The sequence below is a fragment of the Lemur catta genome, chromosome 7 (genome assembly GCF_020740605.2).
Source record: "Lemur catta isolate mLemCat1 chromosome 7, mLemCat1.pri, whole genome shotgun sequence".
In the NCBI taxonomy this organism is placed as follows: domain Eukaryota; kingdom Metazoa; phylum Chordata; class Mammalia; order Primates; family Lemuridae; genus Lemur; species Lemur catta.
The window spans coordinates 93,960,560-93,983,560 of record NC_059134.1 but is presented as its reverse complement, the minus strand read 5'-3'; the positions used below and the strand labels follow the sequence as shown (position 1 = coordinate 93,983,560).

At 38.4% G+C, this 23,001-nt stretch overlaps 1 protein-coding gene across 1 annotated transcript in view; it reads right to left on the bottom strand.

The window, feature by feature from the left end:
* C7H11orf49 (chromosome 7 C11orf49 homolog) overlaps positions 1–22,730 on the bottom strand; it is a 167,117-nt gene extending 144,387 nt beyond the window's left edge. The window contains exon 1 of the mRNA XM_045557971.1: positions 22,542–22,730. Within this exon, the coding sequence (XP_045413927.1) occupies positions 22,542–22,587 (46 nt within the window). The 5' untranslated portion in view covers positions 22,588–22,730. The remainder of the gene's footprint in view (positions 1–22,541) is intronic.
* Between the last annotated feature and the right edge of the window lie 271 nt (positions 22,731–23,001).

The window sequence follows — 23,001 nt, the reverse complement described above, 5'->3', positions numbered from 1 at the left end:
AAGAGTATTAAGAGATCCTGAAACCAAAAAGTTTGAGAAACAGAACAGTCTGTACTAAAGCCCAGAGACAAGAGAAAGAAAGCACTGTGAGTTCTGGAACCGCACATTGTTCAGAATAGCTAGGGAAATCAGTTTGAAATGAGAATAGTGCTAGATGGAGTGAAAAAGCTGCCATATCACAAGGTTTGTATGCCATGCTCATTTGGGAGGTTGTTAAAAGATTTTAACCAGATTCAATTTAAATTTTAGAAAGAACACTCTGGAGGAAATAAGGAGAAAGAACTGATGGCAATAAGACCAGATAGAAAACTGCTGAATCATTCAATAAAAGCCTATACTTTTCCTTTTTCTTTGGGGAATAATAGGTTGTTATTTATTATTTTAATTATACATTTTTTTTAAATAGTGAATAAGGTGTTTTAAGCATGATCAGAAAGTTGTCTTGTCTAAACTATCAAATTTCTTAAACATGTCTAGCTAGCTATGACCAACTTTAAATAAACTACATCCATTCTTAGTATCTTTTTTTTTAAATCTCTTTTGGATCTTTCAGTTAAACATATCAGATTAAATATAAGTGTTTTAGTTTTTGCCTCCAAAACCTCTGCTAAATTATCACTGAAGACATTTAAAAAAGACTTAAACCATACCACCTAACAGGTGCACCTCAATAGATGCAGAAAAATAATTCGACAAAATCTAACACTCTTTCATGAAAAAAAAAAAACCCTAAAAATCTCAGAATAAAAGGGAACTTCCTCAACTTGATAGAGCATCTACAAAAAACCCACAGTTAACATCATACATACTGCCAAAAAACTGAATGCTTCCCTCCCTCCCCCCACCCCCAACTCAAGGATGGGGGGATGGACACGCTTGAAGCTCTGACTCGGGTGGGGCAAGGGCAATATACGTAACCTGAACATTTGTACCCCCGTAATATGCTGAAACAAAAAAAAAGAACTCAAGGATGTCCACCATTACCATTTCTACTCAACATTCTATTCATCTGGAAGTTCTAGCCAGCACAATTAAGTAAGGAAAAGAACTAAAAAGCATCCAGTTTGGAAAGGAAGATGTAAAATGATCTCTACTTTTAAATGACATGATCTGGTCTATAGAAAATCCCAAGGAATATACAAACCAGAAAACTATCAGAGCTAATAAACTAATTCAGTAAGGTTGTAGGATACAAGATCACTGTACAAAATTCATTGTATTTCTATACATGAGCAATGATCAATCCAAAACTGAAATTAAGTAAACAATTCCAATCATAATAGCATCAAAAAATGAAATACTTAGGAACAAATTTAACAAAAGTGTAAAACTTATACAATGAAAACTATAAAACATTGTTGAAAGAAATTAAAGAAGGCCTAAATAGATACCCCATGTTCATGGCTTATTAGACTTAATAATGTTAAGATGGTAATACTCCACAAATTGATCTATAAATTCAATGCAGTCCCTATCAAAATCCCAGCTGGCTCTTTTGAGAGAAATTGACAAGCTAATCCTAAAATTCATATGGAAATGCAGAAGACCCAGAATAGCCAAGATAATCTTGAAAAAGAATGAAGTTGTAGGATTCACATTCTGAATTTCAAAACGAACTCAAAGCTACAGTAATCAAGACTGTGTGGTACTGGCATAAGGACAGACATATAGACCAATGGAATAGAATTGAGAGTCCATAAAAAAAAAACCCATACATTTTATGGTAAATTGATTTTTGACATAAGCACCAAGACCATTCAATAGCAAAAGAATAGTCTTTTTTTTTTTTTCAATGGTGCTGGGATAATTGGATATCCATATGCAAAAAAGAATGATTTTAGATCTCTTCCTCAAGATATAAAAAAAATTAACTAAAATGGATCAAAGAGCTCAATGTAAAAACTAATACTATAAAACTCTGAGGAAAAAAATATGTATAAATCTTTGTCAAGACCCCGTCTCTACTAAAAAAAAAAAAAATAGAAATTATCTGGCCAACGAAAAATATATATAGAAAAAAATTAGCTGGGCATGGTGGCGCATGCCTGTAGTTCCAGCTACTTGGGAGGCTGAGGCAGTAGGATCGCTTAAGCCCAGGAGTTTGAGGTTGCTGTGAGCTAGGGTGACCCCACGGCACTCACTCCAGCCCGGGCAACAAAGTGAGACTCTGTCTCAAAAAAAAAAAAAAAAAAAAAAATTGTGACCTTGGTTTAGGTAATTGTTAGGTAACAATTTATTAGATATAACACCTAAAGCATAAGAAAAAATAGATAAATTGGACTTCATCAAAATTTAAAACTTCTGTGCTCCAAAGGACACTAAGAAAGTAAAAAGACAACCCACAAAATGTGAGAAAATATTGGCAAATCATATATCTGATAAGCATCTAGCATCCAGAATATGTACAGACTGTTGCAATTCAGTAATAAAATGACAACCTAACTAAAAATAGGCAAAGGGGCTGGGCGTGGTGGCTCACATCTGTAATCCTAGCACTTTGGGAGGATCCAAGGTGGGAGGATCGTTTCAGGCCACGAGTTCCATACCACTTTGGACAATAGCAAGATCCTTTCTCTACAAAAAATAAAAGCTTAGTGGGCCATGGTGGCATACCCCTGTAGTCCCAGCTACTCAAGAGGCTGAGACAGGAGGATCACTTGAGCCCAAAAGTTCAAGACCAGACTGGGCAGCATAGCAAGATGCCATCTCTTAAAAAAGTATTTTTTAAAAAACCACTAAATTGGCACGTTAATTATATCTCAATAAAAGAAGACACAGATTTATAAAAACAGAGTTGAAGTTAAGATGAAGATGGAAGCAAATTAAAATTTTGGAAAATGGAAATTAGACAAAAAAGTAATAACTATTGAGGTGGACAGAAAAAAGCTAAAAAGTAAATTGACTATACTGAGGAAAGAAGATAAGAAACATGAACATTCTCTTACACAACGTCAGAAAGGCTTAGGAACTGTAAGCATCAGGTATCTCTGAAGACATGGGTATAAATACAGTAAAAACAGAAAGTTGGTTAAAAGTCTGTATGAGAAGCAGTTATGTTTCTAAATCTTGTTCCCAACATTGTATAGTAAAGTTACTACTCCTTCTCTATTCAGGTTTAAGAGTAAAGACTTACTCTCTATTGAGAGGCTGAATCAGGAGGATGTTGAACTTGGAACACCATGAACAGGTGAAGACAGAGGTACCCTACTCAAAACAGGAGAATTACATAAAAGTCTATATATTGATCTGTAAGACCCTCCCCTACTCAGGACTTGTCCAAGAAACTCCAAAAACTTGAGAAAAGCCTTTATATGAAAAACATATAAAAAATTACAAGCAGAAAAAAAGGAACTCAGAAGAAAAAGAGAAAATGCAGAAGACAAACACAAAAACACACAAAGAAAAACCAATAAAACAAAAAAAGAAACCCCATAATTTATATTCTCAGAAAGATAAGATAAAATCTTGCATTCCTGAATCCAGAAAACAAAAGACAAGTGAATGGAAATTAAAAATGCCAACAGTAAATGTGATAGCTAATTTTATGTGTCAACTTGACTGGGCTAAGGGATGCCCAGATAGCTGGCAAAACATTATTTGTGGTTGTATCTGCGAGAGTTTCTGGTGGAACTTAGCATTTGAATCAGTGGACTGAGTAAAGAAGATTCACTTTCACCAATGTGAGAAGGCATCATCCAATCCATTGAAAGTCCAAATACAACAAAAAGGCAGAGGAAGAGCAAATTCTTTCTTCTGCATTTGGACACTGGAGCTCATGGTTCTTGGGCTTTCAGACTCTGGGACTTATACCAGCATATGCATCCCACCTCCCTTCTCAAGCCTCTGGACTTGGATTGAATTATACCACCAGCTCTCCTGGTTCTCCAGCTTGCAGACAACAAATGGTGGGACTTCTCAATCTTCATAATCATGTGAGCCAATTCCCATAATAAATCTATACAGCTGACCCTTTAACAATATGGGGATTAGGGGTACTGAGCCTCATGTAGTTGAAAATCCACATAAAATTTTGGACTCCCAAAAACTTAAGTACTAATACCCTATTTTTTACTGAAAGCTTTACCCATAGCATAAACAGTCAATTAACACATTTTATATGTTATATTTATTATACACTGTATTCTTAGAATAAAGTAAGCTAAAGAAAAGAAGATGTTATTAGGAAAATCATAAGGAGGAGAAAATATATTTACTATTCATTAAGTAAAAGTGGATCATCATAAAGGTCTTCATCCTCGCTGTCTTCATGTTGAGTAGGCTAAGAAGGAAGAGGAAGAGGAGTGGTTGGTCTTGCTGTCCCAGGGGTGGCAGAGTTGGAAGAAAATCAGGATATAAGTGGACCTGTGCAGCTGAAACCCATGTTGTTCAAGGGTCAACTGTATATCTATATATCTACATATATCCTATTGGTTCTGTTTCTCTGGAGAACCCTGGCTACTACAGTAGATATTTTTAATATTCAACAGAAGGATTGGAAAAGTTAAAGATATTCACAGCATATATAAAAATAACAAAAAATGTGGAAAAGATGAGATAAAGACAAGAAAATTAGAGCATAAATCCATAAAGTTCAATGTCTGAGTAACAACAGTTCCAGAGACAGAACAAAGATGAGAAAATATCAAACATATAATTCAAGAAAACTTCTCAGAACTGAAATGTATGAATTTCCATACTGAAAAGGTCTCAAGACAACGAATGAAAAAAGATACACAGCAAAGTATGTCTACATGAAATATCACAAATCAGAATGGCATTAGATTTCTGAACAGCAACACAGAAAGCTAAAAGATAATAGAGAAGTGTCTTAAAAATTCTAAGGGAAATGTATCTCCAACACAGAATTTTATACCTACCTAAACTATCAATCAAGTGTAAGGGTAATATAAAGATATTTTCAGAGACACAAGATTCCCCAAAACTTTACTTTGCATGCATCCTTTCTCAGAAAGCTACTGGAGGATACAATCTAACAAAAAGGAGTATAATAAGGAAAAAGGATGACATAGACTTTAGGAAATACGGAATATAACTTGAGATAAGTAATACCCACGATAAAAAAAAAAGGATTTAGAGAGCAACCAGGCCAGATTCAAGCAGGTGGACAAGTTAAGTGAAGAAGTACTTCAGAAAAGTTATCTTAAAGAAAAGAAATTGAAACTGAGAGAACATGTGATATGTCTGTATTAACTACAAGAAAACTGATCCTTTGTTGAAAAGTTTAGGGACGAATTAAAGATAGGTTCATAGAAAACCAAGCACAAAAGACAAGGTAATTATTAATTGCAGGAAAAAGAAAAAAATATGTAAAAAGGAGAAATGTAATCATGATAGTATACTACATGATATATGTATATGTAATTTCCATATTCATAACAAACACTGAAAATTGATTTAACCAAAAGTTATAATTTTATTGGAAGACTAGGAGGAAGAGATGTTTAGGCATATAAGACGACTAAAATCCTCTGTTTCCATAACAAAAAGTCATTAAATAATACCTAAGGGCCGGGCGCGGTGGCTCACGCCTGTAATCCTAGCACTCTGGGAGGCCGAGGCGGGTGGATCGCTCGAGGTCAGGAGTTCGAGACCAGCAAGAGCGAGACCCCGTCTCTACTAAAAATAGAAAGAAATTACCTGGCCAACTAAAATATATATAGAAAAAAAATTAGCCGGGCATGGTGGCACATGCCTGTAGTCCCAGCTACTTGAGAGGTTGAGGGAGTAGGATCGCTTAAGCCCAGGAGTTTGAGGTTGCTGTGAGCAAGGCTGACGCCACGGCCCTCACTCTAGCCCGGGCAAAAAAGCGAGACTCTGTCTCAAAAAAAAAAAAAAATAATAATAATAATAATAATACCTAAAAGTGAAAAATCAAGAAGAGCAGTTTAAACATGTTATTTTACAATACACAGCAAAAATTTTTAAAACAGTGAAATATGTGAAAGTGGTCTCCTCTGAGGAGTAAGACTCAGAGGTGAGAAGGTTGTGGGGTAGGGTATTGCTATTTGTGTGTGTGTGCACATGTGTCTGTGGGTTATAACTCTTGTAGATCCACTTGACTTTTAAAGTTCTGTAGCTAAGAAAAATAAACCTCACAAATTTTAAATCCAACAATTGTTTGGACTTTCTTCAGTGGAAGAAATAGAATTTTACACTATTTGGATTTTCCCTCTTTTTATCCATTATTTGTGATATCTTGTTTTCCTAAAAAAGTTTTTCAATTGTTTCATCCAATTATTACTCAGTGGCCAGGAGTGGTGGCTTACACCTGTAATCCTAGCACTTAGGAGACCAAGGCAGGAGGATTGCTTGAGGCCGGGAGTTCAAGACTAGCCTGAGCAAGAGTGAGACCCCGTCTCTACCCCTAAAACAAAAAAATTAGCTAAGCATTGTGGTGCATGCCCATAGACCTGGCTACCCAGGACACTAAGGCATGAGGATTGCTTGGGCCCAGGAGTTGGAGGTGGCAGTGAGCGATGATGATGTCACGGGCAACAAAGTGAGACCCTGTCTTCAAAATAAAAAACAAACCAAGAAAAACATATATATATATTATGTGTATATATATATGTACACACACACACACATAATTACTTTGTAATACTTTTGTATTTTTGTTTTACCAATTCCTAATAGTCAACTTTTGTTCCTCTTAATGTTCTAAGTTACTTCTTTTTTCAATGGATTTACTTATGCAGCCTTACTTCATGTTTTAATACTGTTCAGAATTCTTACACTTATCCCCAGTTAAGCTATCTTTCTTCCTTCCCACAGTAACTAATACAAACTTTCTTTGCCCCCCTCAAGACTTTCACTTCTGCTTCTCTAAGAAGATAATCTTGGCTGGGCACAGTGGCTCATGCCTGTAATCCTAGCAATCTGGGAGGCCGAGGCAGGTGGATCGTTTGAGCTCAGGAGTTCAAGACCAGCCTGAGCAAGAGCGAGACCCCGTCTCTACTAAAAATAGAAAGAAATTATATGGACAGCTAAAAAATATATAGAAAAAATTAGCCGGGCATGGTGGTGCATGCCTGTAGTCCCAGCTACTCGGGAGGCTGAGGCAGAAGGATTGCTTGAGCCCAGGAGTTTGAGGTTGCTGTGAGCTAAGCTGACGCCACGGCACTCTAGCCCAGGCAACAGAGACTCTGTCTCAAAAAAAAAAAAAGAAGATAATCTTGATTCTTACTTGAAAGACAAAGAAGAGGTCATCAAGTAAAGAACATCAATTTCTAGCTCCATTTTTTAGTTTAGCTATGTTCTTCACCATCATTACTTTCTACCTCTTTTGTTCAAGTATGGTTACTCCTTGTAGAGCTGTTTTAAGACCATCTTAGCATCTGATTTCTCACCTGGGAATCCCTCCTAATTGAGGAAGATCTTAACCATAAATTGCTTTCAAATACAGTAAAATCCCAGTCAATATTAAATGTTAGATTATGTTTCACAGAGATGTAATTAAACATTTTCCACACTTTAGCGTAATTTTTTTTAGTTCTCAAATACTTTCAAAGCTCCCATAACAGTTTGTAGGTTCAGCACCATGCCTATAATGCCCAATGGATAAATATGGCCCCGCAAAATAGCCTTGCAACTCTGCCTTTGAGCCCAGAATTTCCTCCCACCTTTTCTGAAAATGAGTTTCATCAGTTATTATTCATCCTTTTCTTCTTTTGGATCTTCCCTCTATATACGATGGTTTCTTTTGCTTGAGCCTAAAAACATACTCAAGTCCCTCCCATCTAAAAAACTGAAATCAACAAACTCTCCCTCCTTTCTCTTGTTATCACCCCCCCTCCTCCTTTCCCAATCAGCTAAACTTCTTGAAATGAATCTAGCCTAGTCTCAACTGTCTCGCTGTCACCCAGGCTTGAGTGCGGCGGCATGATCATAGCTCACTGCAACCTCCAACTCTGGGGCTCAAGTGATCCTCTTGCTTCAGCCTCCCGAGTAGCTGGGACTACAGGCACATGCCACCATGCCAGGCTAATTTTTAAAGTTTTGGTAGAGGTAGGGGTCTCGCCACATCACTGTTAGGTCCAGAGCCGAGGGGGAGACACACAATGCTTCATGTGTAGCAAAACGCTGTTTTATTTTGAGCATCGGGGTGAAGACGGGTGGAGGCCAAAGAGCGTCCACCAGGAGGGAGGGAAAAGCCTTGGGTTTTATAGAGGGTTTTTTGGGGGGAGGGAGCGACACCTGCAGAGATAGAAGAGGTGGGTAGCTTCATCCTTACCAGAGGGGATAGGAGTACCATCACTGCAGCTGTCTGTGGTTGAAGTTAGATTTATAAACTTGGTCTCTAGACTCCTGGAGCTTTCGTTTCACAGGCTTTATGATAACTATCTAAGTATTACGTCCTATACATACTTTTCGGGTTCCCACTCTAAGTAAACCTAATATCCCACCCTTTTTATTATATACCTATAAGAAAAGGAAGGGTAAGTTATGGGAAAGGGAAAAAAATTAAAATTAGAAAGATTGGGAAGCAAGTGTCATCTTTTTGACTGCTTCCTTGTTTTTTACTGTTTCTGGAGACTTGATTATTTCTGAAATGTAGTCAGGCCAATCGCAGGGGATGTGATTTTTGCCCTTGAGATATGGTTTTGGGCAGGAAACAAAGGCTTAGGGTTTACCCCCATGTTGTCTGTCCAGGAGCTTCTCAGGAACACCTTGAGGCTATAAAACAAATTCTGAAAGCTGTGAGCTGGGAAAATGTAAAGACAAAGACTTACATTTCTTTTCTGGGTTCTTTTAGGTGTTTGTGAAAACAGTCCCAGCACGTTGCCTGCTAGTTTGGGAGAGAGATAGTAAAGAGTAGAGGGAGCTCAGAATTGATTTTCAGCTGTTATTAGAAAATTGGGAGATTCAAGGCCACCCTAACAGTTACCTAGGCTGGTCTCAAACTTCTGGGCTCAAATGATCCTTCCACCTCGGCCTCCCGAAGTGCTGCGATTACAAGTGTGAGCACTGTGCCCAGTGCTGTCTGCTCTTCAATCCAGGAAAATCTGGCATCCTGCCACGCTACTCCATGGAAACCTCACCTAATGCCCCTAACAGCTTCCCTTGCAGCTCTTATCTTCTTTGACCTCTCTGAGGCGTTTGATATCATTGAACACTCTCTCCATCTTGAAACTCTCTACTCTCCCTTCCCCGGTTTCTACGGCATTACCTTTTCCTTGTTCTTCTCCTAAATCTCTTACCAATCACTCTCAGTCTAGGAAGATAAATATCTTTATTTATTGTAGAACTAGCTCTCTGGAGACAAGATTTAGGTTTCTACAATGGGTCTGTAATTCCCAAACGAAAAAAATTTATTTGGCAGCAATCACCTCCAAAACTCAGCAACTAACACAATTATAAAGAACTAAAAACCCAGGCTGAGCACGGTGGCTTATAACTGTAATCCTAGCACTCTGGGATGCCAAGGCCGGAGGATTGCTTGAGGCCAGGAGTTCCAGACCAGCCTGAGCAAGACGATCTGTACAAGAAATAAAAAATCAGCCAGGTATGGAACATGTCTATAGTCCCAGCTACACAGGAGGCTGTGGCAGAAGGATTGCTTGAGCCATGAAGACACCACTATACTCTATCCTAGGCGACAGAGCAAGACCCTGTCACAAAAAAAAACACTAAAAAAACCCCAAAAATCCTAAAATTACATGTGCTCACTAAAGTGAATGACTTATTCTGATTAATTGGAAATGCTTACCAAGAACAGGAAGTGACACAGGGAAATGACAGGTAACACAGAGTTAAGAAAGAAAATAATAATAATAAAAAGGGAGCAATTCAGCTCAGTGTTAGCAAGAGACAGAAGAGTGGAGAACAGGGAGAAGGGATGAATATCTTTATACTTCAAGAGTTAGAGGTAGGGGGAAAAAGTCAAATACCCACCAATACCTGTGTGCTTCACCTGTAAGTAAGGGCAAGCAGCTACCAACAACACCTTACCTTGAGTAGGAGAGACATCTCCACTATATATATTAGGTATGGTAGATTCTTGTTTTCACCCCCAAAACCCATGCTCCCATTCTTCTTACACATGTTTGTACAGCTGGACTTTAATTCCCAGCCCCCTTTGTTGTTAGCAGGGACCTTATATTAAGTTCTCACCTATTAAATGTGAGCACAAGTGATGTTTGTAACTTCTGTTTCACTTGCTTAAAAGGTCCTTGCTCAGGACTCACTCCCACCCATTTTCACTGGCTAAAAATGGCTATAATGGAGGTACCCTTGGAAACCATGTGTTTCAAATGGGATGACTTCCCTGCCAGCCAGAAATCCTATCATGACTTCCTAGGGCAGACCCTGTCTTCCACATCCCAGATTTAGGTTAAATAAGAGAGAAATAAAGTTCTTTCTTGTACAAGCCATTGCCCTGGGGGGGGGTGGAAAGTGAAGTGGTGGGGGAGGAATCTTTTTATAGCTGCAGCTCAGCCCTCACCCTAATTTATACCCTGAGAGATCAGGTACACAAAACCACCTGAAGTGTAAAACCTCATAGACCTCAACAGCATAGGAAACGTTAGTTTGGAGAGAGGAAAGCTGTGAGTCCGTGGGGCTGGGGGGGGGGGGTTAGTTCTTGTCATTAATTAATAACTATAAAGTCAAATTTAACTAACATTGATTGACTGGCACCTAAATTTGGAATCAGAATCTTAGCTCCACCAACTGCTATCTATATAAACATTGGAAAATTCACTTAGGTTCTTTGAGCCCCCATTTCTTCCTATGCATAATAAAAATAACATCCAACCTCATGGGTAAATGTTGTAGCATATCTACAGCACAATATAATAAATAATATCTAAAATGATGATACTATATCATCAAAAAATGTTAAATTATGTTCTACATATTATTCCAAAGAATCTAAGGAATATATCATATATTCTATAGAAATTTAAGTTCTAACACTTAAATCCTTATTGAAATGAATAGCAAAGAGGGTCCTTAGAATTAACAGGACCTGAAAGAAAGCAAAGAAGCTAACAACACTGACTTTGGAGTGAGATAAACTTCATTCAAACTTCAGCTCCAGGCCGGGCGCGGTGGCTCATGCCTGTAATCCTAGCACTCTGGGAGGCCGAGGCGGGTGGATCGCTTGAGGTCAGGAGTTCAAGACCAGCCTGAGCAACAGTGGGACCCTGTCTCTACTAAAATTAGAAAGAAATTATATGGACAACTAAAAATATATATAGAAAAAAAATTAGCTGGGCATGGTGGTGCATGCCTGTAGTCCCAGCTACTCGGGAGGCTGAGGCAGTAGGATCGCTTAAGCCCAGGAGTTTGAAGTTGCTGTGAGCTAGGCTGACGCCACGGCACTCACTCTAGCCCAGGCAACAAAGTGAGACTCTGTCTCAAAAAAAAAACAAAAAAAAAACTTCAGCTCCAGACACACTAGCTCAGTGGCCTTGGGCAAGTTACATAACCTAAATCTCAGTTTCCTCAAGGAAATGTGGGATCAGCCTGGTGCCTACCCATTCTATTGTAAGGACTAAATGAGATTGCTGGCTACCTCCAGTCCTTCTGGAAATGAAAATGATTCTAGATGGCATACTAAGAACACCTATGTGAACATATTTTTCACTTAAGAAAGTACTAAGGCAGTTGTACTACTTAAAAGTTGAAATATTATCTCTGTATTTAAAAAAAAAAAGAGACATGATCCCTGCCTAAGGGTTTAGAATTTAAATAAAATAGCCTTTTCCCTTTTTGTGTCACCTAATAGCACATGAAATCTGGGAAATAAAGTTATCCAAATACTACTAACTATAGTTGGAAACAAAAGATGAAATTCTGAACTTGTACAATTACCTGAGGGATCTTCTCAGATTTTGCTGCCTAGAAATCTTATAAAAATACTAACAAAAATGGAAGATACTTTTATGTCAGCAATACTTTTATCATTTAAAAATATAAACTGTTTTCTGGTGTCCCTTCTTCCCTAAAGATAACCACCAAAGGTGTTTTTATTACTTGGCTGAGTTTGAGAACTTTCCAACTGGGGAGCCCAATGTCAAGTCCTTCAACAATAGTTACTATATCTTCTCTTACCATCCGAGGAAAGATAAGAGTTCACAATGTGAGACAAATCAACAACCATTTCTTTTCCTTGTAAGTTGGTTTCTCCTTTAGAAATATGAGATCAAAAATAAATATTTGCTAGAAGAGCAAAGGTCAAAACAGTCCCTATGTCCAGGCATGACAACAAAGATTAGCAAGACTCCAAAGGCTATTTATAAATATAACCTTGAAGAGAACAAAAGGCAGGGTTGTTCTTTTTTTGTCCCCCCCCCCTTTTTTTTGAGACAGGGTCTTGCTCTGTTGCCCAAGCTAGAGTACTGTGGCATGACTGTAGCTTACTGCAACCTCCAACTCCTGAGCTCAAGTGATCCTCCCGCCTCAGCCTCTTGAGTAGCTAGGACTACAGACACAAGCTACCATGCCCAGCTAATTTTTTTAAATTTTATTTTTGTAGAGACAAAGTCTTATTTATGTTTCCAGACTGGTCTCAAACTCCTGGCCTCAAGCGATCCTCCTGCCTCAGCCTCCCAAAGTGCTGGGATTACAGATGTGAGCCACTGCATCTGGCCTAATCTATTTTCTTTTTCCTATATGTTCACTATTCTTTACCATGCCAACCCTTGAAGATAAAGCAAAAGATTGCACATGTGAGACTTCAGAAGGTAATCATGTGTCTAAACAGCAGGTTCAGCGGTTTACAGGCTATCAAGAAAGACAATCAATTTTAAGTCTCATTAAATAGTTTACTTTGAAGATAGTCAACATATATTAATTAATTCATCCTCTCAACCCTCTGTGAGGTAGCTTTTATCAACTCCATTTGTTGGGGAAATTTGATCAAGGAGAATAGTATTTTCTGTTTACAAAACACCTACTTTATAAAGAACTCCACATATTTATCTTCTCAATCTTCTAACATTCCTGTGGGGTAGGTGGCAATATTACTGTTTCCATTTTTATAGGTAAAATGCAACAGTTCAAGGAGCTTAATGACTTACATGGTAGCCTTACTTTTATCCACTAACAAGAAGATACTTCTTGGGATTAACACTAGACCATGGACTCAAGTCTGAACTGCATATAATTCAAGAGTATCGAGTTTCCAGTTTTCTCTATGGCCATCTTTCAACACATCACATTCCAAAAACACTGGAATCATGCTTGTTGTTTAAGCTCACATATTCAATGTTTATAAAGCTTATTGTTATCATTTCTCTAAATTGGACTAGTTAGGTTTTGTCTAGGTGCCCGAAAGCTACATTATTTTTTGTTTACTGTCTGTATACTAGCATTGTAAATGATGTCATCAGTAATGTACTAAACTCTTAGACAAAGCTGCAGGGCCAATAAAAGCAACTCACTTGGGGAAGAGTGCAATTCTTCTTCCCTTTTTTTTTTTTAAGTAGCCACCACACAAAAAGATGACTCATTAAGCCCAAAAGAGGTGACTATGCCATGTACGGGCTTCTTATGCAGCCTTCCACAAAGAGATCTGAGTGGCAGCATAAGGCGTCCTCTTCTGTGCATTTTCCTCCAGGCAGAATGTGCATTTGTGTGGCTACATACACAATTATAATCTCCTCTGAAAGGCAATTCCTTCCATATGACAGGCTGAACAGTGGCCTGAGTGCTAGCCTCATGTTGCCCATGCAGTTAACATGCTGAAATACCAGACACATTTAATCTCTCCTTTCTGAAAAACTAAGATGGGACAGAAGAAGCAAAGCTGGAAAGAACACCATACAGAGAAAGGAGGCCAGCCCAAGCGCCCAAACTCACTTTCTCATGGGCTGAACTTCTTTGTGTGTTGCCTACTTACGTGTCAATTTGCAGGACTTTGGGGCATGAGAACCAGGGAGCCGAGTGGTTCTGGCAGCCTCTCCATTTGACAAGTAAAGCCAAAGACATGTGGCCTTTGGTACATTTTACATTCAAAAGTGTTATTGTTTCAAACATGCCTATTTTAAAATATATAATTTTCCCATTTAGAGCATGTTGTATGTAAGTTGGCCACAGGAGGAGTTCTGCCAGAAGAATTACAAAAAAAAAAAAAAGAAAAAGCAATTAGTCCTAATGTAGCCCTATCCCTACCAGATGCCTCTGTTTGCTGGGGGCCAATGGAGCTATTCCAGGTGAGAGAGGTCTGAATTTAACAAACACCTGATATGAAGTCCTGGGGCACAAGCAGATTTCTGTCTGAGATTACAGAAACTGAAGCTTATGTTTTATCACAATTACCTGTAATCTCAGGGCCAGATAATAGTATTAAGGAGACCTTGAGCTACACAATAGGACAGCTGGAAAAAAGGCTTTTACTCTCTCCAAAGAATAGTGCTTTTAAAAAGCTAATTCAATGAAGAAAAAGAAAGGGCTCTGAAAGTGCCTTCTCAAACAATATTTACTTTTACTAGGTTCCTGCTAATCAAACAAAACTTAGTCAAAAGCTTTTATGAAAAATACATTTGATGATTTCAGCAGTAATTGCTTTGTTTAAAGAAAGGTGCTTAAGAAAAAACATAGCTAATGGGATCAGTAATTTGGTAAGTTTAGATGTGTTTGGGAAAATCCCTCCTCTTTGATAAATCATTAAAATTCTGCTCAGATAAATGTGTTTTGACTTGAAATTCCAATCATAGAATGAGCTATTTCCTAAGGCCCCTAGGGAAGTAGTGCAAGGGTGATCCCAACACAGAAAAAGGACCCAGGGATTAGTTTACAAGGGTAATTCCAGTTTTAATCAAAGCATATCACTCTGCCCAACGAAAGGAAAGGATCTTTTGGAGATGCCCCCAAATTATCCAAAATTGTATAAAAATCCTTCGTTTTTAAAATACCAGCTTAAAAAATGGATTAAATCTTAGTGTTGTATAACCAAAACATAGAAACTATGGTATTAACCAAGAAAATTAACCTTAGGTATAATCAGAGTTTAAATTCAAAAGGATCCAGGGCAGATTTTAATCAGTCATGCTTTTTTTCATTCATGGAAGGGGAAAAAAACATAGTTTCTCTCACATGGTAGGAATTCAATAACTATTTATTGAACTGAATTCCTTTCTCCCATTTATTTTAAAATTTATTCTGCTACTTAAAGCAGACCATTCATTCAAGAATTGAGCTCTTCACTTGGGCCAAGCATTGTGCTAGACTTGAAAGATACTGAGAAAAAAGCCTGCCCTCATGGTTTACATTCTAATAAGAAACAGACAATAACTAAGTATACAAGTAGATAAACAAGATAACTGTGATAAGTTCTGTGAGGGATATAAAAAGGATAACGAATAAGATAGGCTAATGGATCATGTCTCTTCTGATCCACTATTATTACTTTTTAAAACTTCAATTATCCACTTAACCTCCTAGAATTACTCATTTAGCAAATATTGTATTTGTGCAAATAAAAGTGACCCCCAACTTTTGGATAGCATTTGGAGGACTTTATGATTACTTCAATGTATAAACGTTAAGCAAGGTCAAAAATTTAAAGCACTATTTTAAAACCCTAGAATAACACTGAAATCACCCTCAATTTACTTTGGAGAAATGGGGGTACACAAGGACTAGGAACAACAAGCCTTAGAACTCACTTGCTCTTTTTTTTTTTTTCCGCAACAGAAAGATATTGATTACATTTATTAAATAGCTTACAGAATCCTTGGCAAAATGAAAGAAAGAGAGTCTAGGCTGAACTTTCAGGAACAACTCCAAAAAGGCACATTCCAAAACTAGGCCACCAAGGGAACTGCTGCCCCTGCCATAACTGAGAAGCTCACAACCAAACTGGGAAAGGGCCAAAATAGCTGTTGGCTCTAGAACCACAGAGTTCACACATTCTATAATGCACTTATTACACTGTCACTTTGTGTCATAGTAATTTATGACTATGTCCCATCTCCCATTTATGGTGAAGGACACTTTATATTCATGCCTTGCTTTATATAGAGAAGGTATTCAGGAAGGAAGGAAGGAAGGAAATGAAGGAGAGGGGGGAAGAAGAAAAGAAAGAGGTGATTTTGTGACCATGTTCATAACTATTTTAAAGTGACCAGATTTATATATTATAAACCTAGTTTCCAAAGATTTAGGAAGTCAGTATAACATCTATAATGTTTTATTTTATTTCATTTCCTTTCTGCAACAACCCACTTAAGGTCCTAAGAGGATTTATGCTAATGTATTGTAAACAGCATTGTGTCCTGGTATAGGATTGGGTGGTGCACTAGTTATATCCAAACAAAGATAAGTTTGCATATCAGGATTCATCCAAAAGAAAAAAAAAATTGTGCCTGGCTGTCAGACAAGTAGCTATCATGCACTATAGTATCAGCAAATACAAAAAATAAGATTAACAATGCTTAAGAGTCTTCCACATAGAGTCCTATGTCGGAACTTTTGCCAAGGCTTAAAGCAATTGTATTAACCTCATGGCTGGAAGGGACTGTATCAGTGACTGTTGAATGTTGTCTCAGCCCAGGTACTGTGAGAAACAGGCACCAAAACAGGATCAGACATGCAAGAGATGTACTGAGTGAAACGCCCATGACAGAAAATGGGAAGGGAACCAGAGGAGTCCGAGATAGCTGTGAGACCATAATGTAGGTTTGACCCTAGTAAAGGAGAAAGAGAGGAGAAAGGGACTTAACAGCAGTGTAGTAGGAGTCTTCAAGCCAAAGTTGCTCACGGGAGGAGTCACACATCTCATAGAAGTGGGTCTGTACCGCCTAGTCATTGACTAGGAGCAACCCTGTGATGTCAGTGTGAACAAGGTGTTGAATTCAGAGCTGAAGCAGGAAATCAATTACCCTGCCCTCCCAACAGTAGGAGATCTGAGAGGTGTGCTTTCAAGGTTAACAAAGGTGCATTATAAATTTTTATAAAAGTATAGTAATAATAATAGCTAATATTTATTGTGCACCTATACAGGTGCTCTAAAAAGATGATCTCTTTGTATACCCTCTTTTCACAATGTAGGCACAAGGTCGTAGCCAAGCACTGCTCTAAATGTTTACGTGTGTGAGGTAAGTACTATTATTATCAACATTTTACAGATGTGGAAACTAAGGCACAGAGAGATTAAGTAACTTCTTCAAGGTCACACAGGTACCCAAAGTACATAGTTTATTGTCAGTAAAACTCTCCCGAATGGTTTAGAAGTTATCTTCCTCATTGCCTACCTCTAAGAGATGAGGCCAGTGGCAAGAGCGAACTGGAATTTTACCATTCCCTGATCCATCGTGATTCCTAGGATGCCCCCTCATGGTAGAAATGTTAAATGAAGCCTTTGGATTCACCTGAATTTATTCCAGGATCCACGTACAGGTCTATGCAACAGTTGGAGCCCCATTTTTGGAGCTGTTCAAGGTATTTATAGAATAGAGTTTAAAACCATGTAGACTTGAATCAGACTGCTGGATTAGAATTAGGGTTCCACCACTTACTAACTAGTTATTTGGTATTTTTCTGTGTAGTTTCCTCATCTGTGAAATGGAGATAATAATTGAAATTATCTTCATGTGTATTAATATATGTAAAGCACTTAAAATGGTACCTAGTATTAATACTTAGTAAGTTCTTAAAAAGTCTTAGTTTTTATTAGCTACTCACATTTGGGGTACCCTAAGGTCATATTATCTATATTCCACTTAACATATATGTATGAATTAAGTATAAGAGTGTACACAATGATGAGTAAAATATAATTCCTGTTTCTAGGAAATTTACTTGCAACTAACAAACTGTTTAAGAGAACTCCATGCTTAACAGGAAAGCAAGAATCACTGCTCTTTCAGCCAACTGTTATTTTGGTATGTTTGTTTTTATCTTTTTAGTGGAGAGGAAAAAACACAGGCTATGAAATCTGACAAAAATCTTGGTTTGAGTCCCTGCTTTACTATGCATCATTGCCCGTGTGATCTTGTGCAAATCAATTAGCCTGTCTAAGTCTCATTTTCCTTATTTGTAAAATGAGATATTAGTAACTCCTAAATGGGACTAACAATAGTATCTACTTTATATGGTAGTTGTGAAGATTACATAAGATACGGCACAGTGCCAGGCATATAGGAAGACTTCAAAAACTATAGCTTAAAAAAAAAACTATCCAATGTATTGTGATTCCTCAAAATGCATAGCCCTCAAAGGAGAAAAACCACCTCTGATTTCCTAGAGTTACCTGTTTTGCCAGTGAAGTGAGAATCACTGACCAACCTTAGTGAAAATAAGCAGGTCCCATGGAAATAGAAGAGGCAACCTGGAGCATGAGTGAAAGCACGCACCTCACTAAATTAGGTGGAGTAAAAACTAGACCTCACACCCTCATGCTTATACTCAGGTCAGCACGTAGCTGGTGTGTTTGGCAAACATGGGACCAGAAGAGGCTACCCTTTGGCTCCAGAGAGCTCTCCACACCCAGCCATACAGAGACACACCTCGGCCTCTGGCAGAAGCTTCCAATAAGTAGCTTTCACAAGGCTGGAAATCTTTCATGGTCTTACACAAAGAGTTCTATATTTATTTCGCCTCCTTACCAGACCTTCCTCTCTCTCTCTTCAGGCCTGGGCATTAACAATTTTTATCACTACATTATGATGACTGCAGACATGAACATCATTGAGCTATACTTTAATGATAATCTTAAGCTCTTAAGCCATGCCAGGCCATGATTACAGGTTCCTAATCCACAAAGTCAGTGGGGAAAGGATTAGTTTACCCAACATGATGAAAGATTGTTTTCTTCACTAATAGTCAAAAAGGCAAATACAATCCCTGGCTAGCAGGTAGAAAAGTATATCTATAGATATTCATTGAATATGTATCCCTGTAATTCATACCAGAATCCTAAAAAGAGGTCTCTAGATACACTTACGAAGGGGTATTCAGCTTTAGCTTCTCTGTTTCACTGAATGCCTAGGGCTTTCCAGTCTCTGCAATTTTCTTTTCTCTACATGTATTTTCTTTTCTAGGCATACACATGCAAGTGACATTATTATTTGTAAAAACAGAACAAAACAAAAACAAATTTTAAAATCTACAGGTATTTAAAAATTTAAATCAGGAAATATTTTATCAATTTAATATCTAGGGAGTGGTTTTAAGTGGTCCCTAAATTGAGAGTGAACGCTTCAAAATAGCATGCCTCTAAGAAAGATCAAACTATAATAGACAGGGGTGGTTCTCAACTAAAAACAAATACATTTCAGCATTGTTATATGATTTGATGAACCCTGAGGAAGCCCGTGAGTAGTATCACTGTGCTAAGGGCAGTACAAATTTCCAGATGGTGGTTAAGACAGGGAGTTAAGACAAATATGCAACAGAGCCTGAAAGAGCATTTGTCCATGATTCAAGTATTAAGGGTGGTTGGATTCTATGAACATTAAGCTTTTTCAACCAACCTGAGACTTTGATTCTGTTTGTAGATTCATTGTCATCATTGCCACTGAATTAGTATTCCTGAGAAAGCTACTTTATGGAGGGACCACCAATTTCTACTCACCAAAGTACCAGTACACCAAATATGATAAGCCTTTGAGACATCTAATTCAAACAGCAAACACCCAAGGAACTGAATAAAGTAGGCTTTTCAAATATTTCACAGATTCATTGAGTACTAGCTAAATGAGATAAAATACATAAAATCTTTAGCAAAAATATAGGTACTGCTAGACATTGATATTGTTATTCATTGGATACAAAATTATCTGTGATATAAGTATCCCCTTTTAGCTGATTAATGAATGTGGTCACTGTCTTAAACTCTCTCCGTATATACATATGTAGGTATATATACCTTTCAGAGACCAAATAGCCCTTAAACTTGGTGAAAAGACATTCAACTTCATAAAAGAAGTGCACATTAAATCTACCCTGAGACTATTTGTTACTTAACAGATTGACAAAATCCAAAAGTTTGATCTAGTTTGTTGGCAACACTGTGGAGAGACAGGCATTCTCTTACATTGCTGGAGGCAGTGTAAAATGGTACAGTTCCTATTAAGGACAGTTTGGCAATACCTATCAATATTTGAAATGCATATGCCCCTGATCCACCAATTCCACTTTATGGGATTTAACCTTGCAGATACACTCACAAAGGAACAAAATTGAAGGTTAAATATTGCAGCATTTTTAGTAATAGCCAAAGGCTAACAACTAATTGTCTACCAATGCAGGATTGGTTACATAAATTATTTAAACACAATACAGCTAAGAATAAATTTTTAAAGGAATGAGGAAGCTCTCTACTGATACAGAAATTACTTTGAGATATAGTAAATGAAAAAATGTGCACTGTATGTTCCCTTATGTACATAATAAAATAAACTCTGGAAGGATACACAGGAAACCAGGAATAGTGGTTACTTGTGGGGGTACTGAGGGTGGATAGGAACTGGACAGATGGGGAGATAGGAGTGGAAGGAGACTTTTTATTATAAACTTCTTTATATCTGAAATTTTTTAAAAAGCTTTTTAGCTACAGCTGCTGGAACGGGATATTTTTAAAATTGTTTTAATCAAGTTTTCATATTACCAATTCAAAAATTTAAACCAGAATTGTTTTTCATTTAAAAACATGTATGGTATATCCATACAATGGAATATTACTCAACAATAAAAAGAAACAAGCTATAAAGCCACACAAAACATGGCAGAACTTAAATGCCTGTTGCTAAGTGAAAGATGCCCATCTGAAAAGGTAACACACTGTATGGCTCCAGTTATATGATATTCTGGAAAAAACAAAACTTTAAAGACAGTAACATCATAGGCTGCCAAGAGTTTCTGGGAGGGAGAAGGATGAATAGGTGGAGTATACAGAATTTTTAGGGCAGTGCAACTATTCTGTATGATAGTGTAATAGTGAACACATGACATTAAGCATTTGTCAAAAATCATACAACTGTGCGACACAAAGAATGAACTCTAATGTAAACTATGGACTTTAGTTAATAATGTATTCATACTGGTTTATCAATTATAACTAATGTACCAGCTAATGCAAGATGTTAATAATAGGGGAAACTGAGTGGGGAAGAGAGCTCTCTGTACTATCTGTTCAATTTTCTGTAAACTTAAAACTCTTCTAAAAAATAAAGTCTATGACATTTAAAATGTGTATGTTGGCCAGGCGCAGTAGCTCACGCCTAGAATCCTAGTACTTTGGGAGGCTGAAGCGAGGAGGCAAGAGGATCACTTGAGGTCAGGAATTTGAGACCAGCCTGAGCAAGAGTGGGAGACCCTGTCTCTACAAAAACAGAAACATTAGCCAGGTATGGTGGCCCGCGGGCCTGTAGTCCCAGCTACTACGAAGGCTAAGGCAGGAGGATCCCCTTGAGTCCAGAAGTTTGAGGTTGCAGTGAGATATGATCACGTCACTGCACTCTACCCAGAGCGACAAAGGGAGAAGACTCTGTCTCAAAAAAAAGAACAAGTGTATGTGTGTGCATATATATGTGCGTGTGCCTTTTTTCATCCAGTACATGTGTTACATACTGACAGTGCTCAATAAAATACTACAGATACAGTTTTAGCTAAAGAACTAAGTCAGGTGGGGCACGGTGGCTCACGCCTGTAATCCTAGCACTCTGGGAGGCCGAGGCGGGTGGATCGTTTGAGCTCAGGAGTTCGAGACCAGCCTGAGCAAGAGCGAGACTCTGTCTCTATTAAAAATAGAAAGAAATTATATGGACAACTAAAAATATATACAGAAAAAATTAGCTGGGCATGGTGGCGCATGCCTGTAGTCCCAGCTATTCGGGAGGCTGAGGCAGGAGGATCACTTGAGCCCAGGAGTTTGAGGTTGCTGTGTGCTAGGCTGACACCACGGCACTCTAGCCTGGGCAACAGAGTGAGACTCTGTCTAAAAAAAAAAAAAAAAAGAACTAAGTTAAGAGCTCAAGTTCTGGAATGGGCAAATCTGGTTCCGATCCTAGCGCTACCATTTTCTAGCCGTGTGGCCTTATTTACGCAAATTACCTCTTCAGCCTCAGTTTCTCCATCTGCAAAAATTGAAGAAAACACAGTGATTCCTCCTAGGGCTGTTAAGAAGTTCATATAAAGAATAGTGCATATAAAAGGCTTAGCACACAGTGCCTAATGAAAAAGAAAAGCTCAAGATGTTAGCTGCCGCTATAACGGTAAAATGATTATTCATGGAGCACTTCAGGTTCCAAGACTACTTACTCTACTAACAGCATATAAATAATTCCCCAACAGGGCCCCAAATCCTTAAGTCCAAACTGATACACTTTGAACCCAATCCACATTGCCTGAGTTCCAGTCTGTACACTTCAGACCATTCTTTACTCCCCAGACGTTTTTCCCTTCCTGCTCGGCCTTTCAGGCTCAGGCCCTGGAACCCCCGCCTCTCCGCCCCTCCTCATTGCACCCCGACCGATCCCATTCAGACCCCGCCCCCACCCCCGCCTCCTCCCGGACCATGGCCTAATTCGTCTTCCCGTCTTTCCTTCCCCAGAGTTGAAGCAAGCTCCTACCCAGATACTCGTAGTCCGGCAGGGCTAGGCGTTCGGGACTCAGCATCCTTTGACCCAGGTAGCTTCAAGGCTTTCTTCGGCTTCCGGAAGCCAGGTCGCCGTCTCTCTTCGTTGCCATGGCACCCACGCGGTGGGAGGGGAGGCAGGAGGCGGAGAGGGTGTCACACAAACAGTCTCCGTATGGCAAAGCCGAGCTGGCCACACAAGTTCCGGGAGCAGTTGCTTCGCGGTGGTCGAGGTTTCTTTGGACTCCCATTCTTGAGGACTTGGTTTTAGAGGAAATCTGAAGTGGAGCATTCTTTTGAATCTGTCATATTTCCCGGTGTCGAAGAATTACTGTCAGCCGTCCATATCCGCAATTTCTGAATTTCGTAACTATTCCTGCTTTCTACAGCTGTTATCTTAACTCCCAATAATAGCCCATGAACCTCCATAACACTTGGTATCTCATTACCTATTT